At 26.6% G+C, this 18,203-nt stretch overlaps 1 protein-coding gene across 2 annotated transcripts in view; it reads right to left on the minus strand.

Annotated features, from left to right (window-relative positions):
• Nucleotides 1-231: 231 nt before the first annotated feature.
• Nucleotides 232-18,203, minus strand: part of LOC107448948 (shootin-1) — a 35,791-nt gene continuing 17,819 nt past the window's right edge. Inside the window, exons 12-16 of one of the 2 annotated variants that reach the window (XM_016064321.3) lie at nucleotides 14,919-14,986; nucleotides 12,734-12,819; nucleotides 8,461-8,526; nucleotides 4,615-4,825; nucleotides 232-2,096 (exon numbers count right to left, since the gene is read on the minus strand). In XM_016064321.3, coding sequence (XP_015919807.2) covers nucleotides 1,963-2,096; nucleotides 4,615-4,825; nucleotides 8,461-8,526; nucleotides 12,734-12,819; nucleotides 14,919-14,986 — 565 coding nt within the window. In that variant the 3' untranslated portion in view covers nucleotides 232-1,962. The remainder of the gene's footprint in view (nucleotides 2,097-4,614; nucleotides 4,826-8,460; nucleotides 8,527-12,733; nucleotides 12,820-14,918; nucleotides 14,987-18,203) is intronic. The other variant, XM_016064322.3, reaches the window with a different exon arrangement.

The following is an 18,203-nucleotide window of genomic DNA, read 5'->3' on the forward strand; positions in this document are numbered from 1 at the left end:
GTTACTTCCCCACCCTCAACTTAAATGATCTCCTCTTTACACTTATTTTCTTTCACAAATAAGGAGGAAATGAATTTTTCTCCTCCACCTACCCACCTTAATGAATGACGGGAATTTCCCTTTCTTGCTTGAATCATTCTAGTTAAAAATGGCGGATTATTATTTTCATATGTCAATTTTTTTTCGTTTTCTATATTTTAAGCAATAATATTTTTTTTCTAATATTTCATATTTTATTGATTAGATATTCTAATACTAAAACATTATTCCCCTTAAAAATAATGTTTATTTATTTTTTGCTTCTTAGATTTAGATCATTTTAAGCTTTGTTCCAGAATGACATGAATTTCCCCTTCCTGCTTGAATCGTTCTAGTTCAAAATGGCGGATTAATATTTTCATAACTGTTACATTTTTTTCATTTTCCATATTTTCAGCAATAATATTTTTTTTCTAATATTTTATATTTGATTGATTAGATATTCTAATGCTAAAACATTATTCCCCTTAAAAATAATGTTTATTTATTTTTTGCTTCTTAGATTCAGATTGTTTATTAAATCATTTTAAGCTTTGTTTACTTTGGGGGTCTATTGTAAGGAAAAATCTATTATATACGGACTTCTGGAAGTCCCACCGATTCCGGATACGCGACTTTACACTGTATTGTTATTTCTATTCTATAGATTATATTTTAATTAATGAGATTTCTTAAGATAGGACAGTTTTAAATTCACCTACTGCGATCAAAACTTAACTAAATTTATTGGAATTAATTAATTTTCTGAAATTAGCAGTATAATTGAATTATTGTAATATATGGGTGCCATATTGGAATTTCCGAAAGAGATCCGAAATTCGGCAAATTCCGAAGTACGGAATTTCGTCGGTCCCGTGAGTGCCGGATTTGGGGTCCTATACTGTATTAACTTCTAAATATGTCCACAAAATATTGATATTATATTATAATTTACAATAGGAACCTTCATAAACAAATAATAAGCATTCAACTTAATTTTCAAATCATATAGTACATACGGATCAGTAAACATTTACTTATAGCAATTGATATTTAAGAAAAGAAATTTGATATAAAATTTGAGAACATGATCATCTATGCAATTTTGAAGACTCAAATGATTACAAAGAAAATAATTTATTTTCAAATAACTATAATTCATTTTTCCCAACGAAACTTTCATGGAAAGAATATATAATTAGAAATATACCTACATTGTGCAGCTTTTTTGTATAACTTATCAACCCAAAATTTCGAGCTATCAAGGACTTAATCTTTTAGTTATTAAACCATCTGTACATTAAGATCTTTTAACCATTAAATACTGATTCCTTTTCTGATTACAATAAATTAGAATGCAACTTGAAAATATACCATTTCATTTAAGTTTTCATACAGAATTCGAAATTATTCTGTGGAAGAAATATGATATGATTAAAATAAGATAAAATGAAAATGATCAATGTTTCTTATATTTTTAGGTACTGCATAGCAAAAAAACAAGAAATTTAAAGGCAGGTTTAGAATTATCTTAAAAATTAAATAAATATAATCAAGATGATTGAATAGATATAAATAAGAAATCTATTCTTGAAATAAATATTCAAAAATATTGGTTAGTATTTAAAATCTGAATTTATTACAAAATTTATAAAGATTTTAAAAATGAAATTTAAAACTGTAAAAATTTTGGTTATTAAAGTACCAGAAGGTAAAAGACTCAATAAAAATATATTGTTTTACTTTCACTGAAAATATTTAGAAATAAGAGTTGAACAGTTTTTTTTTAATTACTTGAACATTTTAACAAAATACCAATTATGTAATAATTATGATACTTATTGCACATAAAATGTGCAAAAACACTCATTGATTAAACTTTAAAACTGATTGCACTTAATAAAATAATCACAATTACAAAACATTTTAGAAACATGATAATTTTTAAATAATCATTACACAGTCATCTTTATCATCATCATCCACATTAGTACTGCATGGTGACACTTCTGTGTATTTGAACTCATTTCCATTAGAATCACAAAAGGAAGGTGAAATGATTGGTAAACTTGAATTATCTGAAAGAAAATTGCTATTATCAATCACCATTTCAACATTATTATTGATATGCTAACTTGATCTATACTTAATGTATGACCAATCAAAACAAGAATTTTCAGAAAAATAACAATTTTCATTTCATTTTCACTCATTTTAATTTGTTATCAGTTATAAAAGATAAAAAAATTAGATTTTGGCTGTCCAAAACAAATTGAGAAAATAATAGATTAAATTTTAGAAGTATTAACTCCCTTGAAATAAGATATCACGTAATTGAAAGGGAATCATAGTCAACTTAAAGAAAAAAATGAAGCTACTCTGGTAAATAGAGATTCTAATTGGCTTTAGAGATAACCAGGAAAACCTTACCTTTTATCAGGAAAAATGCAGGTCAGAGCTTTTTAACCAAAACTTAGCTTGATCCAAGTATTGATTAATTTATTAAAATGAGAGCTTAATGATACAAAAATCAGAACTGGTTAAGGTAGAACTGGTCAGAACTGGTAAAGTAAATTAGATTGCATACTTCAATCTGCAAAAGCATTCTAAGCAGGTTTAAAAACTATATCAAAGAAAAGAAAAAAAACAGAAAGGGGAGATAACTTTAATGGGGTAACTCAGTACAAAGGAAATTTGAGGTTTTCACATATTGACAAATTTAATATATATATATCAATATATATACACATTTAATATATATACAATTTAATATATATACACAGTAAAACCTCGATTTTATATTGTCTGTTTCTCACGTTATAACGCTTCCTATGCTATTCTCTGCTGGTCTGGAAAATTGCCGATACCAATAATGTTGAATTATCCTGGATTTCACATTACCACTTAATACATTTTTCTAACAGATGAAAATCACTTTTTCTCTACGAAGCACACACAACCTTTTCACAAGTTTTTTCCTCTCCTTTTTTTTAAAAAAAAAGAAAAGTGAGACTTGTCTATTTAGCTGTTTGTAGCTTTTCAGACATCTTTTCTATTTTATCTTATCATCCCTTTTTCTGAGAGAGGGTATTTCCCAAATTGGAATTTTTTCAAGTAAACTTCAACCGTTGAATCTTGGAATTATCCAATCATCTAAAGAATTGTACACAAAACAACTGGTTAGGTAGTCCTTTATTTTTCTTGATTCTGGTCACCTGCAAGATTTTTTTAAAGGCAGAAATAAATGCTCCAGAAGTTCGGAAATTGACTTCTACAGCATTGAACAGTGTCGAATAGAATTCATTACAAATGGGTTTAATAAAGCTTATTGAGGTCAATTGTATCTCGGTAGCCAATGGGAAAAATCTGCCCTTCGGAATAAAATTTCTTGCCCAAGATCTTCCGAAGTTGATGACATGATGTATATGAACTGCAACACACATACCATTACTTATCAATCCCTTCAATGCTTGATTTGATTGCTGCTCCTAATGATGTTGATGAAAACGTTGTTGTTGTTAATTTACGTCGCACTAGAGCTGCACAATGGGCTATTGGCGACAGTCTGGGAAACATTCCGAAGGATGATCCGAAGACATGCCATCACAATTTCGATCCTCTGCGGAGGGGATGGCACCCCCGCTTTGGTAGCCCGACGACATGCGCGCGAAGGCGAGCACTTTGCGGTAGCACAGTTTAACGAGGACCAATACCGCACACCCTCGGTCCCTACGCAGACTGATCCAAGTGGTCACCCACCCGCGGTGATGAAAACCATGATGATGGGCAAAACGTATTGTAGAATATACCCACAACTGATCAAGAGCTTGAAAGCATAAAAACTATGAAGCAATTGTGGATTTAAAATGAAGTAAATTTGCAAACAATAGTAAGTATTGAGAGATATATTTTAATAAATGAATCTAAAAACAAATAAACATGTAAAGATGGCACATTTCTCTAATAGTTAATCTCATAAGCCTCAATTTTTGGAAAATATAAATAATATTTTTTTTACCCCGATTTTACATTATCCAGGGTTTTTTTAATGCTAATCTGATGGAAAACGTGAAATCAGGGTTCGACTGTACGCTGTTTTACAAACATGAATCTGCATGAACATTATCATAAAAACATTGAAACAAACTCATCGCACATGATTAATAAAAGATAATTGTTAACATGAACATCAATTACTATTATATTATCATTAGAAAAAAGGGAAATATAGTGATCCACAGTAGTTGGATTCAGAGCTTCTAGGCCTCAAGTAAATGTCAGTTAAGCCAATTAGGAAAATTTTCAGATGTGACTTTTTTGAAATTGGCTGGTCAAAGTGCTCGATTATTTTAGGAGATGAACACCCTTAACATAGATAAATACATCAAGTTTCAGCCTGATGTAAATTTAAAAGTAAAAAATAAAATCGAAGTAAATTTGAAAAAAGTTGTGTCCTTGTCTTGTAAATTTTTGAACATTATAATGAATTAATAATTTAGATCTAATTTTATGTATGGTTTAAAAAGAGATGGTTAATTCTTTAAAGACTTAAGTAATTTTAAAATGTTTAAATATTGTTATATTTCAAAGACTTACCATCTTTTGAATAGTTCTCCATTTCTTTCGAATAGCTATCATCGCTATCAGAATTGACAGTATTTGAATGTTCTTGGTAAGGATTAGGAATGCATGGCACATTGTTATCACCATTAGAAAAACTACAGCTTTCTTTTTCAAGGATTTCCTCTGTAGAAAATTTTGTTTCTGTTTGTGCTTTAAGATCACAATTTCTTTTTTTCAGAGTTTGCTAGAAACAAAAATAACATTAAGTTATAAAAATGAAGAGAAAAATCACACTGTTTTAAAAAGAAAGTGTTGCTATAGTATCAAATATCACTAGTTTCTAGCATGTCGCAGCAAATAAATAAACAAACAAAAAAGTGTGAGCTGCAGAATAGTCATAGAATTATGTAGAACTCAGTATTGTATAGTGAGTTATTAGCATACAAATTTGAAATAAAGTTTCTGGAAATACTATTTACAATGTTAAATATTTTTTTAAAAAATTTTTTAATTACAGGGATGAGAGTAGTCAAAAAGTAAAAAAGAAAAAAATCTAATTTATATATATATATATATATATATAAATATGTAGAAGCTATGATATCCAAAGATTTGACAAGAAAAGTTCTACTTTTAAGCCATGTGATTATAAATCCTGATGATTAAGTTNTTTTTAAAGCCAGAAAATAAAACTGTTTAAATTTGTTAATGTATCACTTGGTAAAAAAAGAAAAAAATTGTTTCTTTTCAATTTTTTTAAACATATGAATTAATAATAATAACCTGTTTATTAATATATAAAGCATGCAACAATATTTGAAAAATTGAACTTTCCAGAGTATATTATTTAAATTTTTATTTCATTTAATATCATTAAAATATTACTTTTTGAAAAAAACCCACTTGAAGTTTTCAATAGTAGGTACCTACTATAAAATTATATGAAGATTCGAGTTTCTTTTACTTTACTAATATTAAAAACTTAATCATATAAATCATGCAACTCTATTTGACAAATTTATGCTGCACAATAAATTATATAAAAGTAAATGCGAAACAATAAGTTTTAGTAAAAAAAAAAATATATTTTTTTGAAAAAACCCACTTACCGTTCCAAGTGGGTTTTTTCAAGGTGGGCCCGCCCAATAAAACCCGGGCGGGTTTTTTCAAAGTGGGCCCACTTGGCGAACCCTGTTATAAATCCCGATGATTAAGTTTACAATTGTATGAATATGAATCACATAAATATGAAACACTCGCCTGATTTTAAAATCGTGTGAATAAGTGTTGCAACATTTGATTTTAAATTGAGAGAGTATGATATGTGGCTTTTAAATCACGTGAATATGAAACTCTATATCGAATTAAAAATGCGAAAATACAAATCATGATGTGCAATTTTCAGCTCACGTAAATACGAATCACAATGCATAATTTTTAAACTACTTGAATACGAATCTTATTGTCTAATTTTTAAATCACGTATAAATATGAAAATCGATGTTTGATATTACAACCACATAAACTAATCACGACATTGTATTTTAGACTTGTGTGAATACCAATTGCATTTTTATTTGTGTTGCAGAGTTCTAACCAGATGAAATAAAAATTAAAACAACTCAGCTAAAGAATATTGCATTAAAAAAACATTGAGAGAATATAACTTAAGTAACTAATTATGTAATCAACCAGCCTCTGGGATGTAATACACAGATATGTAGTTAACATGAGACCCAGGGATTCTCCTTTTATATTGGAAAAATCTCTTCGACTAAGTGAAGCTCAAGACTCCTACTGGAGCAATTATGTTTGCTAGTATTATTTAATGTTAAATGTTTTGTTTTCTTTCCATTGTGCTGTGCATAACATAATTCCAAAAATTAGTTAACTATATGTTACTCAAATCTTCTTAAGTGAAAGTAAGCTTAACATGACACAAGACTTAATGTATGTTTTAATAGTCATATTTGAGTAATAACTGAACCTTTCCTACATAAAATTGATAACTGAGATTGCATTAGAAGATATAAAAATACATACTTGGCTCATTTAAGAAGAATTATAGGGACCATATTTATCTCAAGTGGGTGGGTATAGAACAAGACTCTTAACAATGATGATATAGTACGTAAACTACTGTGCAACCACAGCTTAGTACCTGTTTATGGTTGCATAAAATATATCTTATTTTAAGCCCTGCATTACAAATAATGTAATATACAGTAGAGAACCAATTAACCGGGATACTCGGGACGATCGCTATCTCGGATGTCTGAATTTCCCGGTTTTCTGGATCGGCCAAAAGTGCCGTTAATCGATGTTTTATCAAACCCAAATTACAAGGAAAAAGTTAAACATATTTAAAAATATGGAAAAAAGGAAAAGATCTCCTAAATTAAAAAAAATGGTAGAAAAATAACATTTAAAGGATAAAAACATTTGCAAATTTAGACAAGAAAAACAAGTTTAAAAAATACAAAATTTGCATATTTATTTTTTGATAATAATTAAAATCCCCAAATTAACTAATATAAAACAAAACCAATAATTAAAAAGTGCAATATATTTCATACCTAATTATACTGTGGGAGAGGATGAAAAGAAAGCTTATTAATCTAAATAAAAACAACACTTGAAAATTATGGAATGGAAACGATATTTAAAAAAGGCACTAACATAAGTATTAAAACCACCAAGAGACAGGATATTATAAAATAAACGGAATTTAAAAAAAAAAACTTAATGATAAAATTTATGAATAAAAAGAATTAATTTATTGAGTACAAAATTTATCCTAAAAGAAAAAAAATAAAAAAAAAAAACAACGGAGTGGAATCAGAAAAACAGAATCAAAATTTAAAAAAAAGATAAAAAAACTACTATCTTTTTTATAAAATTTTATTTTATTTATCTTCTTTATAAAATAACCGCATGCTTTTATTAACAAATAATTATATGCTTAAATTAATAAATAATCTTCTCCTTTATTTTATTTTTTTATTAAAAGACTATTTTTAACGAAAGCAGATGTGCAGAAACTTGAAGAATTAAATAATGCATTATCTGAAATAATAAAACAATTCACCATAATACATAACAAAACTGAGTAACTGAAGTGGATCATTTAAAATAAATCTCACACTTCATCTTGAAAATCAATACTCTTAGCCAGATGTTTCAAGTTTTCCCCACCCCCTCGTAAATCACAGAGAAAACGAAATCAGCTTGCCACTCCTTTAAGTTTGATTGATGGCAGCTTATCAGAAATGAAAATAAACACAGGAGGAAATAAAACATTTCTCCCTTCCCTGCCCCCTCTGTATCTAATTCTTTCAAATCCCCATTTCTAACCTAGCTAGACAAGGTCCATGAGATTGTTCACCTTCAAAAAGTCTAAAACAACTTCTGTATCTAATGATCTTCAAGGTCAGGGGAAGAATTGAAGTTCCTCTGGGCAAGTGAGGAGAAGAATTCTCCCCTTTCCCTCTACTCAACTTTAAGGATGAGTCAAATTTCCGCTCTTTTATAATCGTTATAGTACTTTAAAATAGCGGGGAAACCAAGCGAAATTCTTCCCGGTTTTCTGGTTTCTCAGTTATCTGGATACCGCATAAATGGTTCTCTACTGTACATTATAAAATTAGATGTAAAAGCACAAGCTTCACTATTAAGTAACTGACAAAAACTATTAATGAATTACATTTTTTTGATTTAAATAAACTAAATGTTTGAAATAAAAATCCTGATTGAAATTATTTGAAACAGTAAAAAATTAAAATAATAATTATTGATATTAATATTTAAGTCTTACTATTAGAAAGAACCATGTTTATTAATAATTAATGTAACAATAAGTTTTAAAATATTTAGAATTACCAGAATGTTTTTCATTTCAACCAATGCTACTGGTTCAGATGAATTTGCTTCTGTTTTTGATTGAATCTAAAAATGAATAAAGGTATATTTTAAAACTATTTTGAATAATAAAATTATTAACAAAATAACAACAAAATAACAACTGATACTTCAATAATTACTATTCATATTAAACTTTTATGCATGTTTGATTTTACAGCTAGGTGCAAATGTAGTAAACTTATCAAAAGAAAAACATAAGCTTTATTGTTTACTGATGTCTACTACATACTAAGCAAAAATTAAGACGGAAAACCTGACTGGCCTAAAAAACTTAAAAACACACACATTAGAAAAACAGCATACTCACTCTTTCAAAATCTTGCCGTACTTTTTTTTAACAGATCGATTTTAGTTTTACATTTATCTTGGTAAAATTGTTACAAAAATTTATAAAAAATTAAGAATTTTAATGGATATTGAACCATTAGAATTCACAGAATCATGATGAAAAAATCAATTTAATAAATTAAAATAGACAGTTTAAGAAGTCAAAATTTTAATCAACATAATTAAAAAAAATCTTATGTGTTATGACTTTGCTCAAACAGATATTTTTCATATTCCTTATTATCAATTCTGGGCTGAAAAAAACAAGGCTTGATTTGATTGATGTTGTAAAGGGTTATGACTCTTTGTGTTATGACTTTGCTTAAACAGATATTTTTCATATTCCTTATTATCAATTCTAGGCTGAACGGAACAAGGCTTGATTTGATTGATGTTGTAAAGGGAAAAAAGTGGAATCACAAAAGCAGGCACACACAACTTTTTTTTGATAGCCAGCTACAGAAACTTAAAAGAAAAATATGTATGGGTCAAATGAAATATGTATGTAAAACTGTATTTGTAAAAACTTAAGGTTTCAGTTTTATTTAGATTTTCATTGAAAGTAACATGTATATACTATATAAACATTATAATATGTAAAATTTGCAAAGTATTACATTTCCATGCAAGTAATGAAATCATAGCCATAAATAAAACTTATAAAAATAAACTATTACAATCAAGTTCAGAGTTGCACTAAAACAATAAATAAATAAAGAGCCATGATGACCAGTAAAAAAATATATATATATGCATATTTCTAATGAAGTGGTATTTTCTCCAAAGCAGAAAAAAAAAACTTTGTTTCGCATTTGTTATATTTAATTAAAATATACTTTATATATATTTTTTTAATATTTAAAACTGTTCAGAAGCCAAGTTTTTCGGCAGCCAGTTTCTGACAATGGGCTATAGGTTATGCATCCCTGATAAAAGGCATTTCTAAATAACTTTAAAAAAAATTTAAACAATAACAAGTTTAAGTGGAAAAGTGTAAAATTAGTAGTTAAAGAAGTATAAAGAGAGATAGATTAATTTCATAGTAAATAAAAGTGCTTTAAAGATATCCATTATTTAACAGCTATAGGTTGTGGAAGAATTGATGAGTAAAAAAGGAAATACATGAGCACAGAAATATCTCAAAACTTGTGCACTAGACATTAAAGTAATTAATGTATTTAAAAATAAAGGTTAGAATAAGGTAAAAATACTGTTGGAATTAATAAACTTATATGCATAATATTATAATATTTGAAAAAGGCTCTTTAAAGGTCGGTTGATGGTATAATAATAAGAACTTCACTTTTGAATTTGAAAAGGAATTTAAAAAGGATTTTGTTCATATTTTTGTCAAACAGGGTCTAATAGTGGCTTACAAACTTAAATATAATTTGAATTTTATGTAGTACCCCTCGTAAGTGACGTCTTTACATAAGACATTTTCAATTAAAGGGACAAGTCTGTTTGTCCAGTCCCTAAGAATCCTTAATCTATTTGTCTCCGAACAAGAGACACTCAACATAAGGAACACTGAAAAAATTTTCCTAATGTAAGGCAAAGGTATAGAAACAGAAAATAATGAAAAAATTCTTTCTCATCCAAGTGAAGTAAATATTTAAGGTTTTTTACACATAAAGCTAAAAAAAAAACTGAAAAGAGCACAAATAATAACATAATAATATAAATAGACAAACAATAGTAGGGATTCCATGATGAATGTTTCTAATTGTTGAAACTAGGAGAGATTCAAGGAAAAATAACAAATTACAATATTGATGAAAAGGTGAGTTCATTAATAGAGAACAATTTTGAATGAGATAGACAAATATAAGAAAGAAAGATAAGAAACAAGGGTGGTGAGAGAAGAGTGACAATCCTAGATGATGCAAAGGTAAAAAGAGAACAGATTTTTTAACATTTCGGAAAGAAAATCACTTCGTCAGTGAGTTTAATATATATAACTAAAAACACTTTAGTTCCCGATTTTTTAAACAAACTTGTGTAACATATTATTTAAATTAAATTTCTATAAGAACAAAGTTCTTTCTGTTCATATCATATATCAGTAGAAATGCTTTTTTTCTTTTTTGAATTTATAACTTTAAATTTTTATTTGATTAAAAAATATTAGCATACAACATTAGCATTTTTCCCATCATTCAAATCAAAACTGAACTGAACTGAAACTGGAATCATACAAATTATGTTATTAACCATAAAAAGTAATAGTGACAAATTGGGAGAGCAGCTGAATTTCTTGCAGTGGGTTTTGATTAATTATGATTCAAATATTTATTTTAAAATTGGATAAAAATAAATGTGGTATTATTAGTAGAAGACTTATTCTGGATAACTATTTGACTGTGTTTGTCGCTGATTTTTCTAAATTATCATTGAATAGAATAACTGTATTTGGTTGGAGATTTTTGGCGGGACAAGCTTGTGAAATAATCTAACAAGTTGGATTGAAAACTGCTTTTGAAAACCTTTTGGAAACTGCTTTCATTGAGTGTTATTTTTATTTAAATACAGAAAATTTAGAGCTGAATGGAAATGCTGGGGAAGTGAAAAACCTTTCAATAAAGAAATGGAGCTGGGAAAAAAAATTCTTATTTCAAAGGTATGAGTGTGTTTCCTTAGCTTATTGTGTGTACATGTGTATTTAGTTGAACATTGAAATATCAAAATGATTAAGAAGAAAACAAGACTATAGAGAAAGAGTTGTAGTAATTCTGATGAAATAGGGAGTAAAAAAAAAAGAACTAGAACTAAAAGAAAAAATGTAAAATAAGAGCATAAAATGAAAGAATTTCCTTTAAAGAGATAAAAATTAGAGTTAGGAAAGGAATGATTAAAAATTTCTAATGCAGTAATTTATAATATAGAAAATACAATTTCAGATGAAAATTCGTTAGATAAATATTCTAAACTCTTAAAAGCAATAGCACCAAACTTGCCTAGTGATTGCAGCATATTGCTGCAATCACCAATTGTTAAGGGTATCTGGGTTAGACACCAATCACAAGTCTTTTCAGCCAAAGGTGGAGCTAGACATAAAACATCGCGGATGAATAATTAATAATAATCAGTTGAGTTTGATGCTAGGAAGTAGAAGGGTAGGATGTAAGAGGGCCTCATTCTTTGATCCCATACCTATTTTATATTATCCAAATTATTATTGTAAATATATGATAGTTATATCATTCTTTGTTTAGTTCAATAATAGCTGTTCAGTGGTTAATTTCACATAATTACCAACCCCAAAATTATGTGTTCATAATGAGCATTAAACAATTGCCAAACAGTAATTAAAACAAGTGTCTGCTTAAGTTGTATAATTTATTTTGTCATTTAAAAAATTAAAAAAATTTTTTTGTTGAGGAAATTAAGTTTTAGATTGGTTTACTTTACTTTATATTACAGGATTTTTCTCTTTTATTTTCATAAAATTTTAATCATGAACTTGTGTTTATTATTTATAAATATAAAAAATTGTACAAGGTATTTTTCTAAACAATCAAATAAGTCTGATTTAAATAAAAAATATAATTTTAATCTATGTAAAAAATATATATATATTTAAAAAATATAATTTTTTTTAAAAATCTGATAACATTGATTTAAAAAGAAAAAAATCACGATTTTTATTAATTTTATCTGAAATGCTAATTTCAAAAATAATATTTTACGAGTTTCATTTTACATAATTTTAATAGAAATTAAGCTAAAAATGAACTAAATCTCATTATTTTCAACTTCAGAAATCATAAGTTTATGAAATCGTAACACATAATAAAGAATAACAGAAATGTAATAAAAACTAAATGTATAAAAAATAAGCGCAACCAGCATTTAACTTTTATAAAAAAAATATAAATAAATTTATAATTTAGAAATTACTAACTTTTGGCACAGGCTTCAAATGAATATTTCCCTTTTTAATAGCATTTATCATCTCATTCATTGCCTTTTGATGCTCATTGTCAACACCTGTTAAAAAAACATGAAAATCTACATATAATAATCCTGAAACCAACTGAAGATTGTCAAAAATATTGCAGAAAAGCGTATTTAAAACTTTTACTTTAAATTAAATAGTATTAATTTCACTTTTGAACTTGCCACCATTGGCACTTATCAACTCTAATTTTAGATAAGCTATTTTAGTAGCAATATAGCTTCCCTTTCCGCATCACAAATAAAATAAGAATAGTCAGCAAGAAGTATATGTTTAAAGTATGAAAAAACTACTTCATTTTGTGTGCTCCTAAGCATAATAGTATGAAAGAAAAAACTCTAAAAAAATTGCTATTATCCAACAGCAGCATTGCAAACTATTTTGAAAACTTATAAGAAATCAGGTCTACAGACAAATTTTACATTGAGCTGAAATTCTAGTTAATACTCTAGAATCAATAGTAATGTAGTAACAAAATCAGACCCCCACCATAAAAGTACAAACCACACATTACAGCAGAGCCTATTGTTTTAGTGGCAATATATACATATGTAACAAAATGAAAAATGCAGTGGTTATTGTGTGAAAATTAAAGAAGAATGATTTATAAAAAAAGGACCTAAAAAAATAGAATAATTTCCGATCAGAATAATATTCTGGTTACAACCACAAAAATTCATCATGCTTCTCTTTTAATTAGTATTCCAATTATTTTATGATAATACAAATGCTAAGAAAAAACTTTCCCTTCGGATATTTTTTCATTATAAATAAAGATAACAAAACAAATACTGTGGACATTTAATGTTTTGGACTCATTTAATAGTTTTATTAGGAAGACTACTATTAGCATACTTTAATTAAAATAAGGTGTTATTATTTTATTTAACACACATTTAATTAGCACATTTAAATATGCTCTTTAAAATATTGTATCAATCCTGGATTAATATGTACAAATTTTGGATTTTTATGTATAAAGCAAACTGCTTAAAATTGACTAAAAAATATAATTTTATTTTTAACTTTGTTTTTGCTATTATATATTTTGTTACTTTTAGCTTTGTTTACTACTGAAAATTCATGTAAAAATTATTTTAAATTATAATGCAAAGTATTAGTCTATTTCAAAATGTATTTAAATTTCAAATAATTTGAAATAAAAAAAATGACTTAAAAATTATTTAACCAACGTGCAAATAATAAGCATAGAAAAATAACTACACTCAACAATATCTTGAAAGAAATTTCTTTTCATTCAAACAAAACAATAAATTAATTTAGAATTTACATTTGTGATTTAGTACACAAACAAATGCAAAAGTTTAAAGATACTTCTAACATTTGGTTAGCAATGAAAGCCCTTTGTTGATTAAAAACTAAGTGATAAAAAGAAAAAATTTGAAGAAATTGCTTTCAATGAACAAATGTCATAACCATAAACACAATTTTACTTGTCATAATATATTTTTAAATAAAAAGTTTTAAAATTTTAATTATCGTTGTCATTGCATTATGGAATAAATAGTCAGATAGTTCAAAATATAACTTACATCTTAATATCTAAAAAATAATACATAAAAAAACCTTTAAGAAAAATCATTTTAAATTTTATAAATTTGATTCTGATTGCAAGAAACCTAATGCTACCATTTAGAAATTATCTTAAAATTCATGTAAAAGATAAATGTGCCACAATTTTCTTTAAACTATTCAATAACTGACGCGCAATTAATTAAAACGTATTTTGTTTTTCTCAGGATTAACAAAATTGAAATGTACATCAAATTACAATGCAAAACATCTTTGCTGATTGAATTTTTTTTTAACAAATAATGAAAATGCAATTTAAAAAAAAGAATTAATAGCATTCGAAAGTTACTAATGTTTCCAATTTTTGTAGTAAAAAAAACTAATTGCATAAATTATAAAACTTTGTTTTCTCCTAAGTTCATGAAGCTCAATGAGACAGAAGACAAGGCCATTTTTAAGCAATTAGTTTTGTATAAATACCATATTTTCCCAAATTAAATAAAATGACTCACAACTTCATAAGTTCCCTTCAAATTACCTAAATTAAAATGTAAAATAATAAAAAAAAATTATAAAAATGCCTTTTTGAGATACATACCTTCTTGACAAGGCACTGATATTTTTCTAGATGGCTTTTTTGAAGCATTAATAAATGTTATTAAAGATCTGGAAAAAAAAGAAATTACATATGAATAGATTTTTTTACATATTTAAAAACATTTGACTTCTCTCAGAAATTTATTTTTAACATTATAAACCATAAAATTATAAGTAAACTTTCTCTCTTTTATGTTTTGCTTTTTTTTTCATTTTTAAATCATACTAAAGAAGTCAGTTTACAACCAGAGTAAGCTCTGGGCACTAGTATTGTTACTATCATACCACCCAATGTGTTACAATATCCATAATAGTTGAAATGTTATTAAATCTTCAAGAACTATGTTTCAAGCTAACTTTTTTTCAGTCAGAAAAGTAACTTCTTGTTAATCTGAGAAGCCCTGTATTATACAGAGATAAAAATTTTACAAACGTTTGATTAAGATTGAATTTAAGATCTAGAATAATTTATAAACTTTCATGGAATACTGAGACAGCAATCTTGCCAATATCATCACTAACATATAGTTTGATGATGTAGTACTGTACTACATACTATGTATAAATAGAACGACCAGAAAAATGAGGCAGAAAATTTTTTTTCAGAAAAATATGCTTGTTTACTAAAAAAATTTAGTTTTTCAGAGAAGTCATACTGTGTTCATGTTCTACAACTAATTATACAGATACATCTACGTTATTGCATCTGTTCTATTCTATTCTGCAACTCTATTTGGCTCCATGTGTTGATAGTTCATTTTTCAATGTTACTATTATCTTTGTAAAACAAAAATAAACAATAAATATGCACAATTATCAAAATGTGCAGAAATAATAAAGGCAGTACCCACTTTGAGATAATAAATTCAAAATAAAAATGACCAAACAGCTACTATTTAAATAAGTCGAATTGCCTTTTTTAAATGTGTATATATATTATTTAATGAAATATTCACTAGCAGTTTTTATAAATTAAATAAGAAAATGAATAGAACAAAATCAGCTGTTCTAGAATACTGCCTTCAACAACAAGATAAATCACATCTATACAAAGATGCTAAAAACAGTTGTGTCAGGTAGAAAAATATTAAAAAAGTAAAAATAATACATAATATATAATTAACATGCAGTAATTTTGGATAATACCCACATTAAATACTATGTTCAACTTGCAAAGGTTGCTTTAAAGCAGCTTTAAAATTTACTCAAAGTAGGAAAAATGCATTTGTAAGCATTAATTTATATCATAAATCAAAATAGCTATAACTTTCTTGCTTCTTCTTATTTTCTCCTTTTCCCTAAATCTTCAGCTCCCAGTTATAGAGCTTGGGCTACTCTAATTCTAGGAAACATCATTCTAATTGTTGGCTTCTAACAACCTCCCATTTGCTTTCTTGAGCAATGCATCTGAAGTTTGGGGTGCAACTTTAATTTGCATTTCTTTCATCTCAGCTTTCTATTCCATCACTTCGATTAATATTAACTTGCATATGGACCAACTATTTTCCTATTTCCATTTCATTCCCTTTCCTAATTATAAATTTGATGAACCATTCTTTTTACAGTATCATAGAGAATGGGTTAGAAATATTTAGTATTTCTTTAATCACCTATAATTCATATTTATATGAAATATTAAAATAAAATTTCATATAAATGTAATTAATTTTTATAATTTTTTGTGTATTTAATATTTTTAAATATGTAATAAAATAGCTTTTCATGTACATGTTAATCTAAAATAAACGACAATTTTAGGGGGAAAGTAAAGAGCTTAATTACATAAATAACATACCTGTTTAGTGAAGGTTAAAATTACAAAAAGTGAAAAAATTTCAAGGGGGTGAAAACCATTTTTTAACTTTAAATCACATTTATTTATTCACCAATAAAAGTTAAATGATGTTTAAATAATTAAAAATTAACATTCATCAATCAAATCAATCTTTGAAAAGGCAAAAAAAAATTGAAAGTGAAAGAGGAACAATAAAAAATGAGTTAAATGCCATTAATACACAATAGTTTAAAGAAATAAATAAAAATAAAAATAAGAGGTTTCTTTTTCTAGGCAGATAGTTTCTTTGAATCAGTAATAGAGTTGTTGTTTTTATTTTTTACAATAAATTAAAGATCAACTGTTTACATCAAATTTTTCATTAACATTTAATTAAAATTTCTTGTTAATACAAAGCCAAAACTAGACAAAATAAAACAATACACCACAGCACAAAAGTGAATTAAGATGATAAAAATTTTCTGCTTTCCCAGTTCTTTTTTTCCTTTTTTTTTCAATCTGAAAGTTTTGAGCTAGTTTTGAGTTTTTGTATAACTGTATCATGGTCGAATTCCATCTTCCAACACACTGCTGATAATTTATTTCTCCAACAGACTGTTTCGGTTTTCCAAAACCTTGTTACTATTATTTAAAGAACCCCTATTTGCATCCATATACTATCAATTATGATAATTATTTCATTAATAAAATAATTTCAATTATAAGCAATAATAAATTTATCATAAAATACCAAATGATAAACATATTGATAATAGATTTAACATGAATTAAAAATAAATGAACATTAAATGTGTCCTTATCTTACAATGATTTTTTTCTCTATTGTCTTTATTCAATTAATATTATTGTCAAAATTCATCAGGTTCAATTATACTAATTCAGAAAAAGACATTGCCATAGTAGAATATGTGGGAAAAAATGGACAGGAGTTTAGAAGCCTGTATCATATTCTCAAATAACAATGTCTGTGTCGATTACTGTTTCTAGAAGATAACTAACTTTGGAGCAATTCGCCAGTTTTACAACAGTATTTTTTTTTTAACTAGGCCCCTTTTTCCAAGAATTGGTCACCATTTTTTATTAAAATAGTAGCTTCTTTGCTGTTTATTGCAAAAATAGTACACATAATTGTCGTGTCTAAATTTTAGTTGCAAACAGTTGTATTTTTAGTTGCCACTAGAGGACCAGTAAAATGATTGTATTCATAAGTGGAAATTATTTTAACGCTTAAAAAACTGCTTAGGTTGGGGTAAACTTTCTTTAATTGTTTTTATACATTTAACTAAATTTTAAAAGATTTTTTTAAAAAATTGAACCATATGTTCTTTGCTATTTTGGATACAGAAATTTGGTTAAGCTTTAAAGAGAATGATGCCATAAAATTGCGACAATAATTAACCAAAATAAAAAAAAGGAATTTTCAGCATTTGGAAAAATTACACAATTACAATCAGTTAAGAAAGAAAAAAATAACTTTAAAATAAAAAGCTT

This window comes from Parasteatoda tepidariorum, chromosome X1 (genome assembly GCF_043381705.1).
Source record: "Parasteatoda tepidariorum isolate YZ-2023 chromosome X1, CAS_Ptep_4.0, whole genome shotgun sequence".
NCBI classification, from domain to species: domain Eukaryota; kingdom Metazoa; phylum Arthropoda; class Arachnida; order Araneae; family Theridiidae; genus Parasteatoda; species Parasteatoda tepidariorum.